This window comes from Aphelocoma coerulescens, chromosome 8, assembly GCF_041296385.1.
Source record: "Aphelocoma coerulescens isolate FSJ_1873_10779 chromosome 8, UR_Acoe_1.0, whole genome shotgun sequence".
Classification (NCBI taxonomy): domain Eukaryota; kingdom Metazoa; phylum Chordata; class Aves; order Passeriformes; family Corvidae; genus Aphelocoma; species Aphelocoma coerulescens.
Genome location: NC_091022.1, coordinates 9,315,415 through 9,331,989, shown reverse-complemented (window position 1 = coordinate 9,331,989; position 16,575 = coordinate 9,315,415). Strand labels below are relative to the sequence as shown.

Sequence of the window (16,575 nt, the reverse complement as noted above, 5' to 3'; positions counted from 1 at the left end):
CGCCACGGAGCGCAGCCTCGGGGCGCGGCGCGGCCTCCCCGTGGCCGGGGCGGTGCCGCCGGCGCCCGCAGCTGCCCCGGATCCAGTCCCGGCCGCCGCTTCCTGCGGCCGCCCCGCCTCTCCATGGCGGTGCCCGGCGCGAGTCCTGCCGGGAAGGGAGCGGCGCGGCTCGGCCTCGCAGCCTGAGCGGCGGCGGCGGCGGCGCCGCCATGTCCGGGGGCAGCAGCGCCGGCGAGTGGTGCCTCATGGAGAGCGACCCGGGCGTCTTCACCGAGCTCATCAAGGGCTTCGGTGAGGGTCGAGCGGGGCCGGGCAGGCGGTGGGGGCTCCGCGGGGTTGTTCCCGCACCGGTGGGTGCGAGCCCGCTGTCCCTGCGGGCGGGGAGCGGGTGCGGGGGACGCGGTGGGGGCTCCCCGCGGGGCTCGGCTGCCGCAGGGCCGGGAGGGCGGAGGGACGTGAGGCCGGGGAAGAGCGCGGCTCCCGTGACCTCGGCGGCGCTGCCGCGGCCCGGCCCCAGCGCGGGCTGTGCGGTGCGGCTCGGCCCTCGCCACGGCACGTGTTGCGCTGCTGCTGGACGGCTCGGCGGGGACGTGCCGCGTAGAGTCACAGCATCGGTTAGGTTGGAAAAGACCTCAGAGATGAGCGAGTCCAGCCTGTGACCCCAATGCCATCTTGTCAACCAGACCATGGCACTGAGTGCCACCTCCAGTGTTTCCTTAAGCACCTCCAGGCGCGGTGACTCCACCACCTCCCTGGGCAGCCCATTCTAGTGTCTAATCACCCCTAAGAAAAAATTCCTCCGAATGTCCAATCTAAACTTCCCTGGCGCAGCTTAAGACTTAAGGGTAGGAAAGTGTTCAGGTTACAAAGCCCCGGGAGGGAAGACGTTCTGGGAAAGGGCTGTGCAGTGGCAGGATAGTCTTCAAGTGGCTGCCTGACCTTCTAAAATATTAAATTTTGTGTTGAAGTGCGTTTAATATCTTTGGTGAAACTATGAGTACATGGTTATTACAACAGAGAAATCTACACAGGATTTCAGCCAAGGAGCCAAAATTATTTTACTCTAGGTTTCATTGATTTATAGTTTCTGTCATGTCTTTTTCTCAGAAATGAAGTCCATACAGGCTTCTTTGATGTTTTTATTTAACTAATAAATTAAACTTGCACATACTAAATATTTTAACCTTTTACTCTCTGTATTGTGAAAATACCTTGCTTGAATGTACAGCATTTTCGGTCTACTACCATGGGTCTTTGTCTGGAGATAGCTGTTTAAAGTTCTGCTTTGGACTTGCTGATAATGCCTTTAAAAACAGTATTGTTTTCAGTTAAGCAAGTGGCATGGGGCGACCAGAGATATTTTCATCTCCTCTGTTTCTTTTTTAAAATGCAACTGTGCTGTAAAGACAGCGTCACCATACACAGGTTCAGAAATTCCTGAAATAATTTCTCTTTACCTGTCTTGTTTTGGTTTTTTTCAATCAAGGTGTGTTAAAGCCCATAGATAGACTTTTCCATAGCCTGGACATACAAGTTGTAAACATTACATAATGTCTTTGTGTCTTGACTGGCTGTGTCCCTCTATAAATGGGTTAGTTGGAGAGACCTGTGTGTTTCCTTATTTCAGGCTGTAGAGGAGCACAAGTTGAAGAAATATGGAGTTTGGAGCCAGAGAACTTTGAAAAATTGAAGTAAGGCACATGTTTTTTTATTCACATTCATCTGATGTCCCTGATAGAATGTGTACTAAACTCAGGTGTATTTTTGGTGGATTTTTTGTTTGGGGTATTTTGTGTTTGTGGTTTTTTTTTCCTTTAGTTTCCACAGAAGTTCAGTAGGATTTTTATTAAATGGAATATCTGGCAGTTAAATTGCTTTTTATTAATGCTTTGGTACTTAATCTAGCTTAATTAGGTTTTGAAAGAGATGCTGATAGTAGCTAGAATGTGGAAATAGATTCCTAATGATTTTGCCATTAGCTTGCATTATATCTTTTAACAAATTCTTGGGCGAATTCCTGTTCCTTGATTTATCTCCCTTCTTCCTCACATCACATGATGTTGCCTCTGTTGTCTTAAATTATTTTCCTGTACTTAGATACCTTTGTAACTCGTTTTTCCTGCAGAACCACTTCCATATGTATGTGAAGGCAAATAGGCCTTTTATAACTGACAATGACTGGTGCCATGTGGAACGATTCTGCCCTTGTTAAGCAACATTAATTCTTCTAACATTTTGTCCATGAGGTGTTGTTATCCATGTTCACATACAGGATTTTAAGAGGAAAATGTAATTTAACCTGGACCATACTCCTGTATCTTGTGCAAATATCCTATGCTTGTAGGATTAATCTTTCTAAAGATGCAGCAGTTGGTACAGATGATGTACTTCTAGAATTTTTGACTGAAGATACTTGGCAAGCAACACCTGAATGGCAGAAACATTGCCTAGGAAGGGGTTTATTTGCTGTCTGCACCATCAGAACGTTTACCTGTTTGTCATTAAGTGACAGCTTTGCATGTCCTGGGAGATGGCCAGCTTCCTTTTCCTCCCTTCCCATTTACACCTGCAATATTTTACACAGTGTATAAACACTGGGAGTGAAAGAATATAGGAACAGCTTGGTTTTTTAAACAGCAGGTCCACTGAGAGAATTTGAAAAAATGCATCTCAGACTTCTGGTCAGAGCTTAGGAAAAGTCTTTTAGGCAGTACAGGTGTATGTTTGCCTTTTGTAGAGAAACCTTTTGTGATTATGACCTTTAGATTTAAGTTGATGAATAAGTTTTTGTCTTACTGTAACTGTAGATTTGGTAAGAACTGTTTCCTTTACTGATAAATTTTTGTGTTCTGGGCATACTGAATACAGTGCAACATGTAATAAAAGCTGTTCACTATTCAAGACATGCAGTATGAAAAGCTAGACACATTTTTACTAGAAGAGAAAACTGGGGTTCTCTCACTTGTTGGTGAGATAACTCAAAGCATGAAGTTTCAGGAGAGTTCCTCTTTGGATATTTCTTCTGTGTCTAGAAGGATTACTAAAACTTTAGCTCCTGCTCTTGTATATGATTGAGAAATGCTTTAACAGCTGTTTATCACTAACCAATTGAAATGAGAGTTCTGCAACTGTAAAAGTTGCAGTAAGCAGGAAAACTGGTCCTGACTTCTGAAAATTACCGGCTAAATGATAATTCAGATTGGGATTGTTCAGCACTTACAGAAAGAAGCCTGAATTGTCTTCTGCCTAATTGAAAGAGCACATCTGAAAATTTCAGTACAAGTTCCTGATGTTTAGAAAGAACTAACAGAATTACCATACCAGCATACAGGTAAACTACAGTACAGGTGATTTTGGTATTTTTATCAGTACAGGTGACCTTTTTCATATAAATTTTGTTTTTCAGGCCAGTACATGGGCTGATTTTTCTCTTCAAGTGGCAGCCTGGAGAGGAGCCAGCAGGTTCTGTTGTCCAGGATTCCAGACTGGATACCATATTTTTTGCTAAGCAGGTATGACAAGTTCAGTAATTGTTTTAGATGTGTAATGAAACACAGCTTTTAATACCAAAAAACCCCCCTACTTTTTGTTAATATGTACAGAAATTAGCATTTCGCAAGGTGAAATAGCTTCAACAAATTCTGAGAGTAGGTGCTGTGTATTGAAAGGTGATTAACAAAGCAAATCAGTTTGATCTGTCAAGTCAGACAAAAATAGCAGCCATGGAAGAGTAAAGCTCTTATTTATTTGTCAGCCCTCACGCATAAAGTAACTCAGTCTTCTGTGCAGTAAATAGTGTTTTGGTAAATGTTCTCAGCAGAATGAGCAAATTACTTCTTTTGAAACCACTTTCAACAACTTCTTGGAAGAAATTTATTTTGGTCCTGTTTATATTTCTTGTTTTTCTCAAATGCTCTGAAGCTGGAGCAGTATATGTAGGATAATGCTTTCCTTTAAGGGTTTGCAGACCATTTTGGCATGCAAGTTTTAAGCATTCAAATCAAAAAGGTGAACTTAAATTAGAAATAACAGGAAAAATTATGCTGAGGTAATCTATTGTGTTTTATTAAGCACAGGGTAGTACTGAAATTCTGTTTTAGAGTTAGCAGACTGCTGTGTATGTTGTTTGCAAGCAAGAAAAACAAGAGAAAGTGACCAGAATGAAAGTAGGGAGCATTTAACAATGTTTTTAGGTTGTTTCTGAGTCCTGCTTCCAAAACACTGATAAATGTAATAGTCTAAACAAGAACTGTAACCCTACAGGTGTTAATTACAAAACATTGATATCAAAGGGCAAATTATTAGGATTTCTGTGAACTTACATAGTCTAGTTGTTGGGGTGTTTAGGGTGGGGTTTTTTGGGTTTTTTTTTTTTTTTTCTTTTTTGGTTGGGTTTTTTGTTGTTTTATTTCACACCACAAATGCAGAAGTGTTTTGAATGTAAATTTCAGAATATGAAAAAATCTCCACGTACTTCCAGGTAAAAGTATAGAAATAGGGAAAACAATGCAAATAGCTGTCCTGGCCACTCTTTACCTGCTGGTTTATTCCTTTAATAATCACCTTCCTGTTTCATGCTGTTGTGGATCAGCTGTTTTTAATGCTGATTCTCTTCATTCTTCCCCTGTTGCAGCTCTTGAGTCCTGCCACACATTGCCCACCATTTTTAGGATACAGTGATCAGCAGCAGTTTGCTAATGGTCTTTGTAGCTTGATAGCTCTCATAGGCACTGGTTTAGGTTGTGGTCTCTGCCTCACCAAACGTACTGTTAGTGGCCATGGGCTGTAGCTACAGAACAGCCATGAGGCAAAGAACTCAGGGAAAATCCTTGATAAAACTTTCAAAAGGTGGTTATATGGTGGGAGGAAATTACTCTGATCAGAATCTAGAGAGGGATTTTTTTGGAGGGTGTTTTTTTTTTTTTTTTTTTGTTTTAAAGTGAAGGTAAATTTTCCCTCACTCAAGGGATTCCATCTTGTTTCCTATGAGTAGCTGAGGTTCTCCTAGAATTGTTGTTTTTGTTAATGCTGAAAAGTTTCAAAGCATTTGTCTGCCTGCTCCACTTCTTTTGCCTCTTCCACTCCCCTCTTCCCTTTTTTGAACCTTGACACTGTGTTTAAAGGCAATAACTAAGAGGAGCTTTCTTGGGCTTTAAGATGAGATTGCAGAATGTACATCACAAAATTTGGATAATGTTAGATTTGATAACAAACCCCACAAAATTAAAGGCTAGCAGTGAGAAGTCTTCTTTATTTAATAGTTTTCTTTGAAACACTCATATTTTAACATGTTCTTAAGCTGAAACCTCCTTTCTAATTGTCCCTTTCATTCACCTGCTGCCTTTAAAGAGAGTGTGCTAGAGTGATTCTTAATTTTAGTATGGAAAGCAATTTCTAGAAATGTTCTAGAAAAATAGTGCTGCCTGGTTATGCCACTTGATGGCGTGGAATAGATGTTTCAAAAGTCATTTGCAAAAAGTTTAGAGTTAGTATCCTTCACTTTTTAGCATTGTCTGTCAGTCAAGTGCAGTGGCTTTGCAAAACCAAAACATTCCTTGTAGACATGTATGTGCTTGTGTTTCATATCAGTTCAGTTTTGCCTGGACTGAGCTATTGTGACTGAACAACTGGAAATAGGTACAGAGAAGTTATTATTAAAAGTCAACAGAAAGAAACTGCTTCGGATATTTTGGAGGAATCTGTTTAATACCAGTTTAGCTCTGGTGACTTTCACACTGAGGAAAGTTAGCCTGGGTTAGAGATCCAACTTGGCAAGCAATGTTTTGAGGACTTATAGTGTTTCCTTGAGTAAGTGTCTGATCTTATGATTTGCTGCTGATGAGAGCAGGGTGCAGTGAGCTTCTGTGAGCCAGTGCAGCTCATCCCCCAGCAGTTTCCTGTGCACTTTTTCTGGGCTGGTCTCTGCTGTACTTTGAGATGTGTCTGTTTAGCGAGTCTATACAGGACAAAGCTGGCAACAGGTGAGAGAGAACAGGGGGTTCTTTATGGTAGTGCTGAAGTTACTGCATTTCTCAAAACCACACTCTGAATCCTTCTGAGTCACCCCAGGAGCACAAAGCGAGATGAGCATTTGTATTGTGAAAGAGCAAGTCCTCCCAACTGTTGTGCAACCGGGTTTACATGTATTTTTTATTTCCTCTGTATGTTTTATTCCAGATTTTATGCTGATTTTGAGGGTCTTTCCAGAAGACCTTTTTCTTCATTACAGAAGTGATGATGTAAAATTACATTATGTTCATTTGTAGGCTGGAATCCCGGAACAAATAGGTTGGTTAGGGCAATTTTTATGACATTTAAAGTTACTGATCTGTTGATCCGTATCTTCAAAACTGTCATGACACTGGAGCCTGAAAAATCTCAACAATTCTGTCTCTCTTTTCTTTCTCACACATTTTCTTCTTTTAAATGTTCCCATCTAAAGACATTTGGTACAATTGGTTTTAGTGCAGACATGTTTTCAAGCGTCCTCCTGCCTCCTGGGTGAGCAAGACAAGGTTACTGTTAATATGTAACAACAGTTGAGTATAGGAAATAAATTGTTTCAGTTCAATATTATTATGTGTTCAATCTTAAAAATTGTTTAATTGTGGGAAACTTTAGTTAGAGGTGAAAGGCTACAGCTCTCAAACTGTCTAGTAAAACATCTTTAAAATTGCATTAGGAAACTCAGTTTTGGTAAGAAGCTTGTGCATGGTCACATTTTCCTCATTTCCACTTCCATGGTGATGTTGTAGCTGAGTTCCAAATGGCAACTAGATCTTGTTCCAAGTTAAATCACAAGTATGCTGGGGGGTTGAATTTTGAAGTCTGTCTGATATGCATGCATATTAAAGGATTTTTTTTAATGGTCACTTTTATGTGCACTCATGTTAAAATTTGGCCTCCCTGTTATGCCTAGGTATGGTTTGGTCCTCTATTTGAGGCCACAGAACTCTGGATGATCTTACATACCCTTTGAGCTAGGATACCTAGGCACAATGAGGTGAGTTAAGGATACAATTTCAGCCTTAACTCGGAATTCCTGATTTCTGTGTTGCTTAAGTCACAGTGGATACATGATTACACCTACTCAATGTATTCAGCACCCTGCCACAGTGTTTGGAGGAGCTGCATTCTCTGCTGAGCACTGCAGAAGTGTCTCTGGACAAAAAAGAATGCCGTTGTTAGACCTGAAACTACTTTTTTTTTTAGTTCAATAAATCCTTCATCTTTTAGTACAGAAGTATTGGTATCCTGCCTTTCTTAGATGCCGTGTATTTATTTTATTTTGCATTGTTGTGATAGAACATTAACTTCATTAATTTGGAATACCTTCAGAAGGAGTATCTTATAAATGGTACTGTTAATAACAAAACACTGGTCTCTGGTTATGTTTATGGCACTAATGGAAGCATATGTATTTTTACATTTCCAATACTTAATTGATTTCAAACTCAAAATTTTTGACCCTTGCAGATTTGGTAACATTAAGATAGACCAGATATCTGTGTTAGAGCTAAGTTTGGGATAACAGATAACTTACTAGAAGTACAACTTCAAGACATGAAACAAATCAGAAAGAGATTTTCATTAACTGAATATAGCTGTAGAAAAATTATGTCTTTACTACAACAAAATTAAAATGGAAAAAAATTATGTAGGGTTTCTAAACAAGAATAAGTTGTGGAACTTTGTGCTAATGCTGAAATTTTCACATTGAACTCCTTTAAACCAACTGTTCTGTAATGTTGGGATATTTAGTAAGTGAAGCCTAGGGATTTGCTGGTTATACTACTAATTGAGCACAGGCTTGTCCACAGCTTTTTTGAAAAGCAAAATACATAATCCATCAGGTGGAAGATGTGAGTCAGGAATTTAAAGAGCTTCTACCTTTATCCAGTTGATCCAGAAAGTCAGACTGGATCCCTAGAGAAAGGTGCATGCTTAGGAAGTAATGCATCTTACTTAGAGAGTAGCCTAATCAAGTGGTTCCTTGGTTTGTTTTAAGCTGAGCTTCACTTGGGGAAAGGCTAACCTTCTCTTGATACATTTCTGTGTATATATTATAATTTTCTTTCAAATGTTATTAAATACACCTTGAACTTCTGCCTACAAAATCTTTTAACTGTGGGTCTTTGCTTAAGTTGGAGTCTTGAGTATTGATCAATCTAATATCTCACCAAGACTTCCTGGACAGAAATATCCAGGCAAATGTTGATATTTCTGGACAAATACAGACAATCCTCTTAATCCTCAAGTCCAAATAAAAATCTTTTGGGAACAACCTGCGTTTATTATCATGTTACCTGAATGCAGAAAATGTTTTCTGCTAATGCTGAGGCATCTGAAGTGAGAGATACACTGAAAATTAGAGAGATGGGTATCCTGAAGGATTCTCTAGATTGTGTATGGAGCAGTGCTGTGTGCACTGATGGCATTGTGTCTGTGTGACAAATAAACCTGGCACTTGTCCACATTTGGTCCTGCAATCACATCCTCACCCTGCCCTCTTCACCCTGCCTGTGAGCCACCACTAGCTGGATATTCATTCCCTTGTTCCATCTTGGTAGTTCTCCTGTGTCATCTACATCCAGGAACACACTGGATTTTCATGCATACCACCTGCACTTCCTTCTACTCTTCTGCTACAGGACAGTTGTTGCTGCCTTTTCCTTCCCTCCTGCCTCTCACTGACTGAAGTTCTTGAGTTCTGTAATGTATTTTCATTTCAACAGCTAGAGGCCACTGCCCCCAGAGCTGCATCTTTTGCATATTGTTTTCTACCAGTCAGACATTGTTCAGCTTGGTCCCTATAGACTTCATCAGACTTATCTCATACTGTAGTTGGAATACAAAATAGGCTTAAAGGCCAATATTTGATGAGCCCATTAATTCTCTGCCAAGTCTAATTTTTCCTCTGATTTTATTTTCTGTTTAAAGCTTCTGTAACCTGCTAGTCAGCAGTTTCAGTGTTGATTTTCCCTCTAGGCACAAAATCTCTGTAAATTTCCCTTCCTTGTTTTGAAGTCATTATTGAGTTGTCTCTAAAGAGAGCAACTGATTGTTCCATCTTGATTTTTCAGCAAAAGTAGTTGCCATTTAGTCCTGTCCTTCTGTATTAATTATCATTTAACAAATACAGTTTGCTGTAGTGGTGACCCTGCCTTCATTGTACCAGCACTGTTCCAACAGTTTGTCAGCACAGGTGTCCCTACCTTCTTTTGCTTCTCTGTCAGCTTAATTACACTGCATCAGCTTCATGCACTCTGATCCTCTTGGGATTTCCCTGCTTTCATACTAGCACTACTTTACAACTGTCTCTGATAACATTCTTTAGTTGTATCTCAGAGAACCTTTAGTTCTTTTTCCTATGTCAAGTGTAATTCAAATTATGCCATTCTGCGAGTCTGGGGGTTCATTATTTCAGTGCCCTTGATGGATTTTCCTTGTATGTCCTTTATTTTGCAGCTGTGCATGTTCTAGCCCTTAGCTTGTGTACCTGCAGTTGGTTTAATTTGAGTTTTGGTTGCTGTAATCTGTTCTGCATGTGTAGTTGACTCCCTTGATTACCATTTAAGTCAACTAGATTGTATTTTTCTTAAATGAAGAAGTGCTTCATTATTTCTTTATCATCTGCATACAGACATAATCTGAACTGAGAACACCCTGAAGCATAGAAAATAAATTTATGATGTGGCTTTTAGTATTAACATACTAGGTTTTCCTTTGTTAGTGCTAGCCTTGATTGTAGAACAGGTTGCTTGGGTTTTCTTTTTTTTTTTTTTTCTTTCTCCTTTCTTGTTGGAAGTGGTTTCACATTCACGGCCCTGAACTAATTTTCTTTTTTTTTTTTGTACAAAATTCACATCCTTTCTGGAAGCTTTAAGGTTTAAGTAGTATATTCAACTGCAAAATAGTCTCAAAGACTAATGATACATTACTTTTTCCTAACCTCACTCACTGAGAAAAATAGTTCACTGAGAAAAAACTGCTAATATAAAGTCTTTCTTGTATTATGGCCTCATACAATTTGATTACAGTGCCTTTAGTTAAACCTCAAATTATATTTAATAATCCTTGTAGCCTCTTTCTTTAAATACAGTGTTTTAGTTTGGTTATTAGTAAACAACATTAAAGACATGGCTTTAATATGAAGGGGGTTGTTTATATTTTCTAAAAGTGAGGTATTTAATACTGAAGTGTAACGGTGTCAAACTAGTGACAAACATTGACTTGAAAAGGATAGGTATCTTGCAAGTAAAGAAACAATTACATTATTCAGCTAATTATCACTTAAACAATCTCTACATCTTGGAACACTTTGAAGTTTTATTAGTTTATCCCTAGAATATTTGAAATGTTTTGTCCAATAAAACCTTCTAATAAAAATTCTATGGTCCATAATGTGCTTTATTGCTTCAACTTAAATTTTTGACCTCCTACTCCTAGTAGGAGATTGATTATTTGAAGGAATTTTCTTGGGAGAGTTGACATTTTTTTAAGGCCATAGTTAAAATAACACTATTTGGGCAGCTTGCTTTGAATATTACTGTGAGTTTTTCCACAGAGATCCAAGGATTTTTGCATTTCTTCTATGTCTTTTATTAATCACTTCAGACAGATGGTGAGGCAGTGGAATGACAGTTTCTGAGGACAGCTGTGAAATACGAGTTTTATCAATGAATTGTATATGACAGCCACGCAGAGCTGATTTTATTACAGCAAAGGCTTTTCTGTAGCTACCCAGGCAGCAAATCCAGTGTGGGTTAGAGTGCAGCTCTAATGTGAATCAACACAGGAAGTGTGTGTTTGTAACAAAAACAAACCCAGTTTGGAGTGAACTTTTATCACCACTGCTGACCAAATTCTCCATGCTTTTTTCTAGGTCATAAATAATGCCTGTGCAACTCAAGCCATAGTAAGTGTGCTGTTAAACTGTGCTCATCAAGACATTCACCTAGGAGAGACCTTGTCAGAATTTAAAGAATTTTCCCAAAGCTTTGATGCTGCGGTGAGTGCCCACTGTTTTCTGCATTTTGAGTGTCCCAGTGTTACAGCTCTGGTGGTTTACAGGTGTTTTGTCACTTCCTTTCAGATGAAAGGTTTGGCACTGAGCAACTCAGAAGTGATTCGGCAAGTTCACAACAGTTTTGCCAGGTAACATATGTTTTAAATCTGGCCAAAATTTGAGCAAATCCTCTTTAACCTCAGGGGTTTTTAAATTTTCTTTGCAGACAACAGATGTTTGAGTTTGATGCAAAGTCTTCAGCAAAGGAAGAAGATGCCTTTCACTTTGTAAGCTATGTTCCTGTTAATGGGAGGCTCTATGAGCTAGATGGCTTAAGGGAAGGACCAATTGATTTAGGTAACATTTTACATTTTTTCTGAACATCCTTCATTTTAACCATAGCTTTTTGCAACAAATTGGTCATACGTTATAGGCTCAAAGCAAGTTATTTAGTAAAATAAAGAATATCTAGGGAGTTTTCTGAATGTGCTGTAGGCTTGTACTTCCTTGCAGTCATTTGTATTGTTTTAGTTTTGTTGGTCTGAAAATACAGTTTTCTCCCTGCTTCCTCCATGTCTCTGGTGCTCTCTCTTTTCATTCAGTAACCAAATGATCAGGTCCTGCAATCCCTTCCAAAACCTTGATAGTTCTGTTGCAAGTGAGAAGTTTACATAAAGGGAGAATGTATACAGCTGACTCCAGATACTTTTTTTACATTATGTGGCTTGTGTTTACTCACTGCCCTCTTTCTTCTTAGACAGCAAGTGTTTTCCTAATGGTTTAAAAGAAAATTGCTTCATTCTCTGTAAGATTGGCTCATGTTTTATAATCTTTCTTGAGATATGTGTGCCCTTTTGTATTGAAAAGCTCTGCAGTGCCTATCATGTACTTCAGAGTCTGATACATTGTCAACAACAACATGTTCCACACTCCTATTCCTAGAGTGTTCTCCCAGTGTTGTTGACAATTTTATTTATGTTTAGGCTGAGCAGTGGGTTGCTGCTTAATCTTGTCTTTAGTCTGTCTGGAGATCCTGTACAGTCTGCAGACCTAACAGTACCATCATTTGTATGGTCACAAGATCATGAGTCTCTAAATTTACTTTAAATTTAGAAAATTTTTAAATCTCGAAATTGCAAAAGAGGCATTTCCAGCTTAGGAAATCACCTGTAGGTATTCTCTCATATATCTTGAAATCAAGTTCTCTGTCATATATCCTTCTATAGTTTTTCTTTCTGCCTGACTTTTTAGCATTGTATTGCATCTACACAGAAAAAATCAAGAGTTAATATGAAACAGCTGTACCTGTCCATAGTGATTTCCTTTGCTGTTTACTTCAATGTTGTCATACCAACTAATTTCCCTTGTGTCATAAAAACCTTACATAACATACTTTCCCCTGCCCCATAATTTCTTGTTATCAACAAAACAAATGTTAGATGATTATGCCCTTAAAATTTAGCTTTGTTCCATTGCTTTGGCCACTGCATTATCTAAATATTGTTATTAATAAAATATCTTCCACCTCCTGAAAAACCACCTGAGTAATTTCAGGCCTCAGTAGCTAAAGAAATACTTGTTACATACTCTGAAGTTGCTGCATAAGGCTGAATTATATGAGTCGACTTTGCAATACATTTTGCAAAGGTGGTGAATTTTTCCTCTGTTGAACTTTGCGAAGATGATGAGTTTTTTCCTGCTTTTTCCCCAGGTGCATGCAATCAGGATGACTGGATAAGTGCAGTGCGGCCCGTCATAGAGAAGCGCATACAAAAGTAAATGGTCGTGATGCCTTTAAAATATAGCACCTTACTATGCTTTAAATGCCATAGTCCTAATTTCCTTCAGTTAAAAGATTTCAGCTGAATTTTTAAGCAATCACTCTTACATGTCGTTTTTTTATGCATATCACTGTGTGACTTGAGAACCTGTTGCCCAGCATCAGGCAGATGATAGATAAATCTCAAATGCACTGGGCTGCTGCATAATTAATCCAAGTGGGTGTCTGTGTAGTGAAGAGAGATCCTATGAGTGCTCTGGAAAAGAAGATTGTTTTCTTTGTTACACAGCTGTGGGTCTTTGGGAGTGAAAGCTAAGAGTGTCATGACCATGAATAACATTTGCCTATGCACTTAAAAGCACTAGATAGTCATTCTCTCCATACAGCTGGTATTTAGAGATAACAACAAGTTTTTCTTAGGTATGTGGCTTGTCTTGGAAATTTAAGCTAGAAAAACATACTATGGAACTTTTCCTACTTCTTAATTCTGGTTCCAAACTGCAGTCCCAAATTTGTTAGAAATAAAGTTGATTTTATGCCATTTTTAGAAAACAGTTCCAAGTTTTTGCTTGAGGACTTTTTTTTTTGATAAGCAAAACAGGACTACCAAGTTGCTTTTGGAGAATTTACCCTCCAAAAGGCCTGCTAGTCTAATTGTTGAATTAGACACTCCACTATGTGGAGAAGTCTCCAATATTTTCTAACAAATAATAGTAATGAGAAAGTAAAAAGTATTGTGTGCTGCAGTCTTCTGTAAGTTCTGTTGTCGTGTTTTCTTTTCTTTTTTGGACAGTTTCAGTATTTGTTTTGTGACCACAAACAGGAATAGTAAATTTTGGGGAGAGAAGGTTATTAGGAGTTACATACTGGAGAGAGGTAATTTGCAGTCTTATTTTATTTTGTGACAAGATTGGATCTGTAGCAAACTTAACTTAATAAACCCATTTAAAATTTTGTTTCCATGAAATGCATTCCTTAAAGTGAAATCAAGGAGGGGGCTTTTGAGTTGTCGTGTTGGTCACTAGTTTTGAAAGTGGGTTGTCTTTGTTGTTTTGTTTTTCTGTTCCTCATTTAGATACAGTGAAGGTGAGATAAGGTTTAACCTGATGGCTATTGTGTCTGACAGGAAGATGATATATGAGCAGAGGATTGCAGAGCTACAGCAGCAACTGGCAGAGGTAGGCCATGGAATTGAAGTGCTGAAGTAGTTCTCTGATAGTTCTGTGTGTTGGCTTTATTTTTCACTTCCCTTCCTCGCTCCAAATGGAGTCACACTAAAAAAAGCAGGGAGTGATTGCTACAGATGTGGATGCACTCAGTGCTGCAGCTCTGAGCTGAGCACTCAGCACAGTGTGAACGTGTCATTTTGACTTTCTGCCTTAACTCATTTGCTGTGGTCCTGGAACTGTTCTTTTCCCAGTACCTGAACTAGTCTGCTTGTAACTAACTGCAGAAATTCCTGGAATGTTCCCATAACTGTAAACAAAACTGAATCTGTGATAGAAATACTTCTGAGACAAAACTTGCTTTAATTAAAGAAAAAGAAAGAATTTAAAAATGGAGTAACATCATCCATTTAAATTTTTGTTTTGTGGAAGGAGGAGCCTATGGATACAGATCAAAGTAGTAATATGTTAAGTTCTATACAATCAGAAGTTGCAAAATACCAGATGTTAATTGAAGAAGAGAACCAAAAATTAAAAAGATATAAGGTATGTAGCTTTTGCTTTTCTGATGAAATTATTGGAACAGTTGTAAGAAAAAGCCAGCTTTTATATATATATATGGGAGCTTTGCAATTAATCTGAAGGAAATGGATGGGGACTAGAAGATAGTTCAGCCATATAATAATTCTGTTAATGCTTTTAATTTATTTTTAGATTGAAAATATTAGAAGAAAACACAACTACCTGCCTTTCATCATGGAATTATTAAAGACTCTAGCAGAGCACCAGCAGTTAATACCATTAGTAGAGAAAGTGAGTATTTCCTAGCTGACGGTCTATTGCTGCAATTCTTCCCACCTTCCCTGTTAAATGGACGAGCCCGTGTCAGCTGTGCTGCCCTGCGGCCGCTCGAGCGGGCGGTGACCGCGCGGTGGCAGCCGTGGCACAGCGCTCGACTTTGAGCGCTCCCTTTTCCTTGCTCCCGTGCTCATGCCCTGGCTTGGCTTTCCCCCTTTCTAAGGTCTCTAGCCATTAGCATTGATTTACTGCTGAGGTTTGGATTCAACTTTAATAAATAAGTGTGTCTGCCGCTTTGGCGAGGTTCTTAAGCTGGTCAAGTACTTGAACTGTACTCGGCTCTCTGTGCTGGCATGCACTTGAGCTTGAGTGCCAGAGGCAGGATCCCTGATTTTGTACTCACTGAGAAAGGATCTCCGAATCAGTGTAATGAAAAAAGAGCTGTGTATTGTTTAATGAGTGCATTCTTTAGCTGAATTTATTTAGGAAGGTAAATTTGCAGGCCTGTAGTTTATAAGACAGTAGCTTGTGGAGTTTTAATTGTTTTATGTTAACACAAGTCATTTATAACACCCATCAAGCTGCTTTCACAAGTAAATGACCGGTGAGCTTATGGTAACAGATCTTAATTCTAAATCACTGAATTACATGCTGTTCTGTTCAATAAGAGGTAATAAGCAAAAGCCTGATTCAGAATTAATTAATGTTTTGACAGAAAGTTGTTGGCCTTGCTTCTGAGTTGTCCCCTCTTCTTGCTCAATCTGTTTCTTAACTGAAATCATAACGAGGAAAGTGCCAGTTTCCTGTCAATTTGAACTATTTATGATTGATATAAGTTGTGAGAATCTGTCTGCAAATATCTTGACAGGAACTTTTGTGGGGTTTCTTTCCACTCATTTTAAAGATCTAAACCACTGAGATCTCGTTTGTTTCAGTTTTGATAATCAGTATGTCTGAATGTGGTGTTTTCTTGTGACATAAAATATTTCCATTAGGAAGAGCTTTTTCTATGCTAAATGAAATTGGTATGGAGGTATGAAAAATGAAGGTTTCAATTATGTTTTTAAAATCATGCTTTTCCCCTGCAGAAGTTATTCAGTTTCTTTTGCATAATTTATATAAACCTGTATTTTTTTCGTAAAAGGCTTTATATACTAACCTAGTAAAATAGTAGTAGGATGCTTCTGAAGGGTCTAAATTTACATTTAAATTTTTCATTTTCCAGCATATTTTTAATATTCAGAAATGTAATGAGTGGTCATTCAAAGATTCAGAATGATCTTTATCTTATCAGAGCTTGACATCATCTCCCCTTGTTTCCTAGGCGAAAGAAAAACAGAATGCCAAGAAAGCTCAGGAGGCCAAATGAAGATGACTTTGCAAAACACATACAGTTATTTGCTTCTGATACTATTTTCATGACAACCAATAAAACTTTTCATAAACTTCAACTTTTGTCCAGTGCACGTTTGCCAGTTGTAACAGTTTGTCTTGTACTGTTTGCACGGGTCTGACTCTTCCTTCCCCTGCATCTTGTGCATGTGGTACTGCTGAGCAATGTTTAGGTTTCTCCTGGTCACATTCAGTATTCACCAGTCTGTCTGATTGCTGAAAGCTTGGGAAGTGGACCCAGAAATGTGCAAGGAAAATGTCCCCATTTGTCCCACTTGAACATGTGATAATGATACAAATGCCAGAGGTTTAAGTATAAGCATGAGCTTTCTTTGCTCATCCCTACTAACAGTTACAATCCTTTCCAGTTGTTCAGTGACATAGCCTGTGTCTTTGTTTTTATGAAGTATGTGTCTGATTTTTTTACAAAA

General features: G+C 38.8%; 1 protein-coding gene across 3 annotated transcripts; it reads left to right on the top strand.

The window, feature by feature from the left end:
- The first annotated feature begins 38 nt into the window (after positions 1 to 38).
- UCHL5 (ubiquitin C-terminal hydrolase L5) lies at positions 39 to 16,203 on the top strand. Of its 3 annotated transcripts, XM_069022326.1 has the most exons (11): positions 129 to 291; positions 1,628 to 1,691; positions 3,407 to 3,512; positions 10,886 to 11,011; positions 11,096 to 11,157; positions 11,235 to 11,365; positions 12,720 to 12,783; positions 13,864 to 13,966; positions 14,387 to 14,500; positions 14,669 to 14,767; positions 16,077 to 16,203. In XM_069022326.1, the coding sequence occupies exons 1-11, from the start codon at positions 210 to 212 to the stop codon at positions 16,119 to 16,121; spliced, it is 996 nt and encodes a 331-aa protein (XP_068878427.1). In that variant the 5' UTR covers positions 129 to 209; the 3' UTR covers positions 16,122 to 16,203. The 3 variants fall into 3 exon arrangements, with proteins under 3 accessions (XP_068878426.1, XP_068878425.1, XP_068878427.1); XM_069022325.1 differs by lacking the exon at positions 1,628 to 1,691 and having other exon boundaries at positions 39 to 291; positions 13,915 to 13,966; XM_069022324.1 differs by lacking the exon at positions 1,628 to 1,691 and having other exon boundaries at positions 59 to 291.
- Positions 16,204 to 16,575: the final 372 nt, after the last annotated feature.

What these genes read in the sequence shown, in the direction of transcription:
- UCHL5 (XM_069022326.1), top strand. Translation starts at nt 210, where the DNA reads ATGTCCGGGGGCAGCAGCGCCGGCGAGTGGTGCCTCATGGAGAGCGAC. An exon ending in GAGAACTTTGAAAAATTGAA is followed by an intron (nt 1,692 to 3,406) that starts GTAAGGCACATG and finishes TTTGTTTTTCAG; the next exon opens with GCCAGTACATGGGCTGATTT. An exon ending in AAAAATTAAAAAGATATAAG is followed by an intron (nt 14,501 to 14,668) that starts GTATGTAGCTTT and finishes ATTTATTTTTAG; the next exon opens with ATTGAAAATATTAGAAGAAA.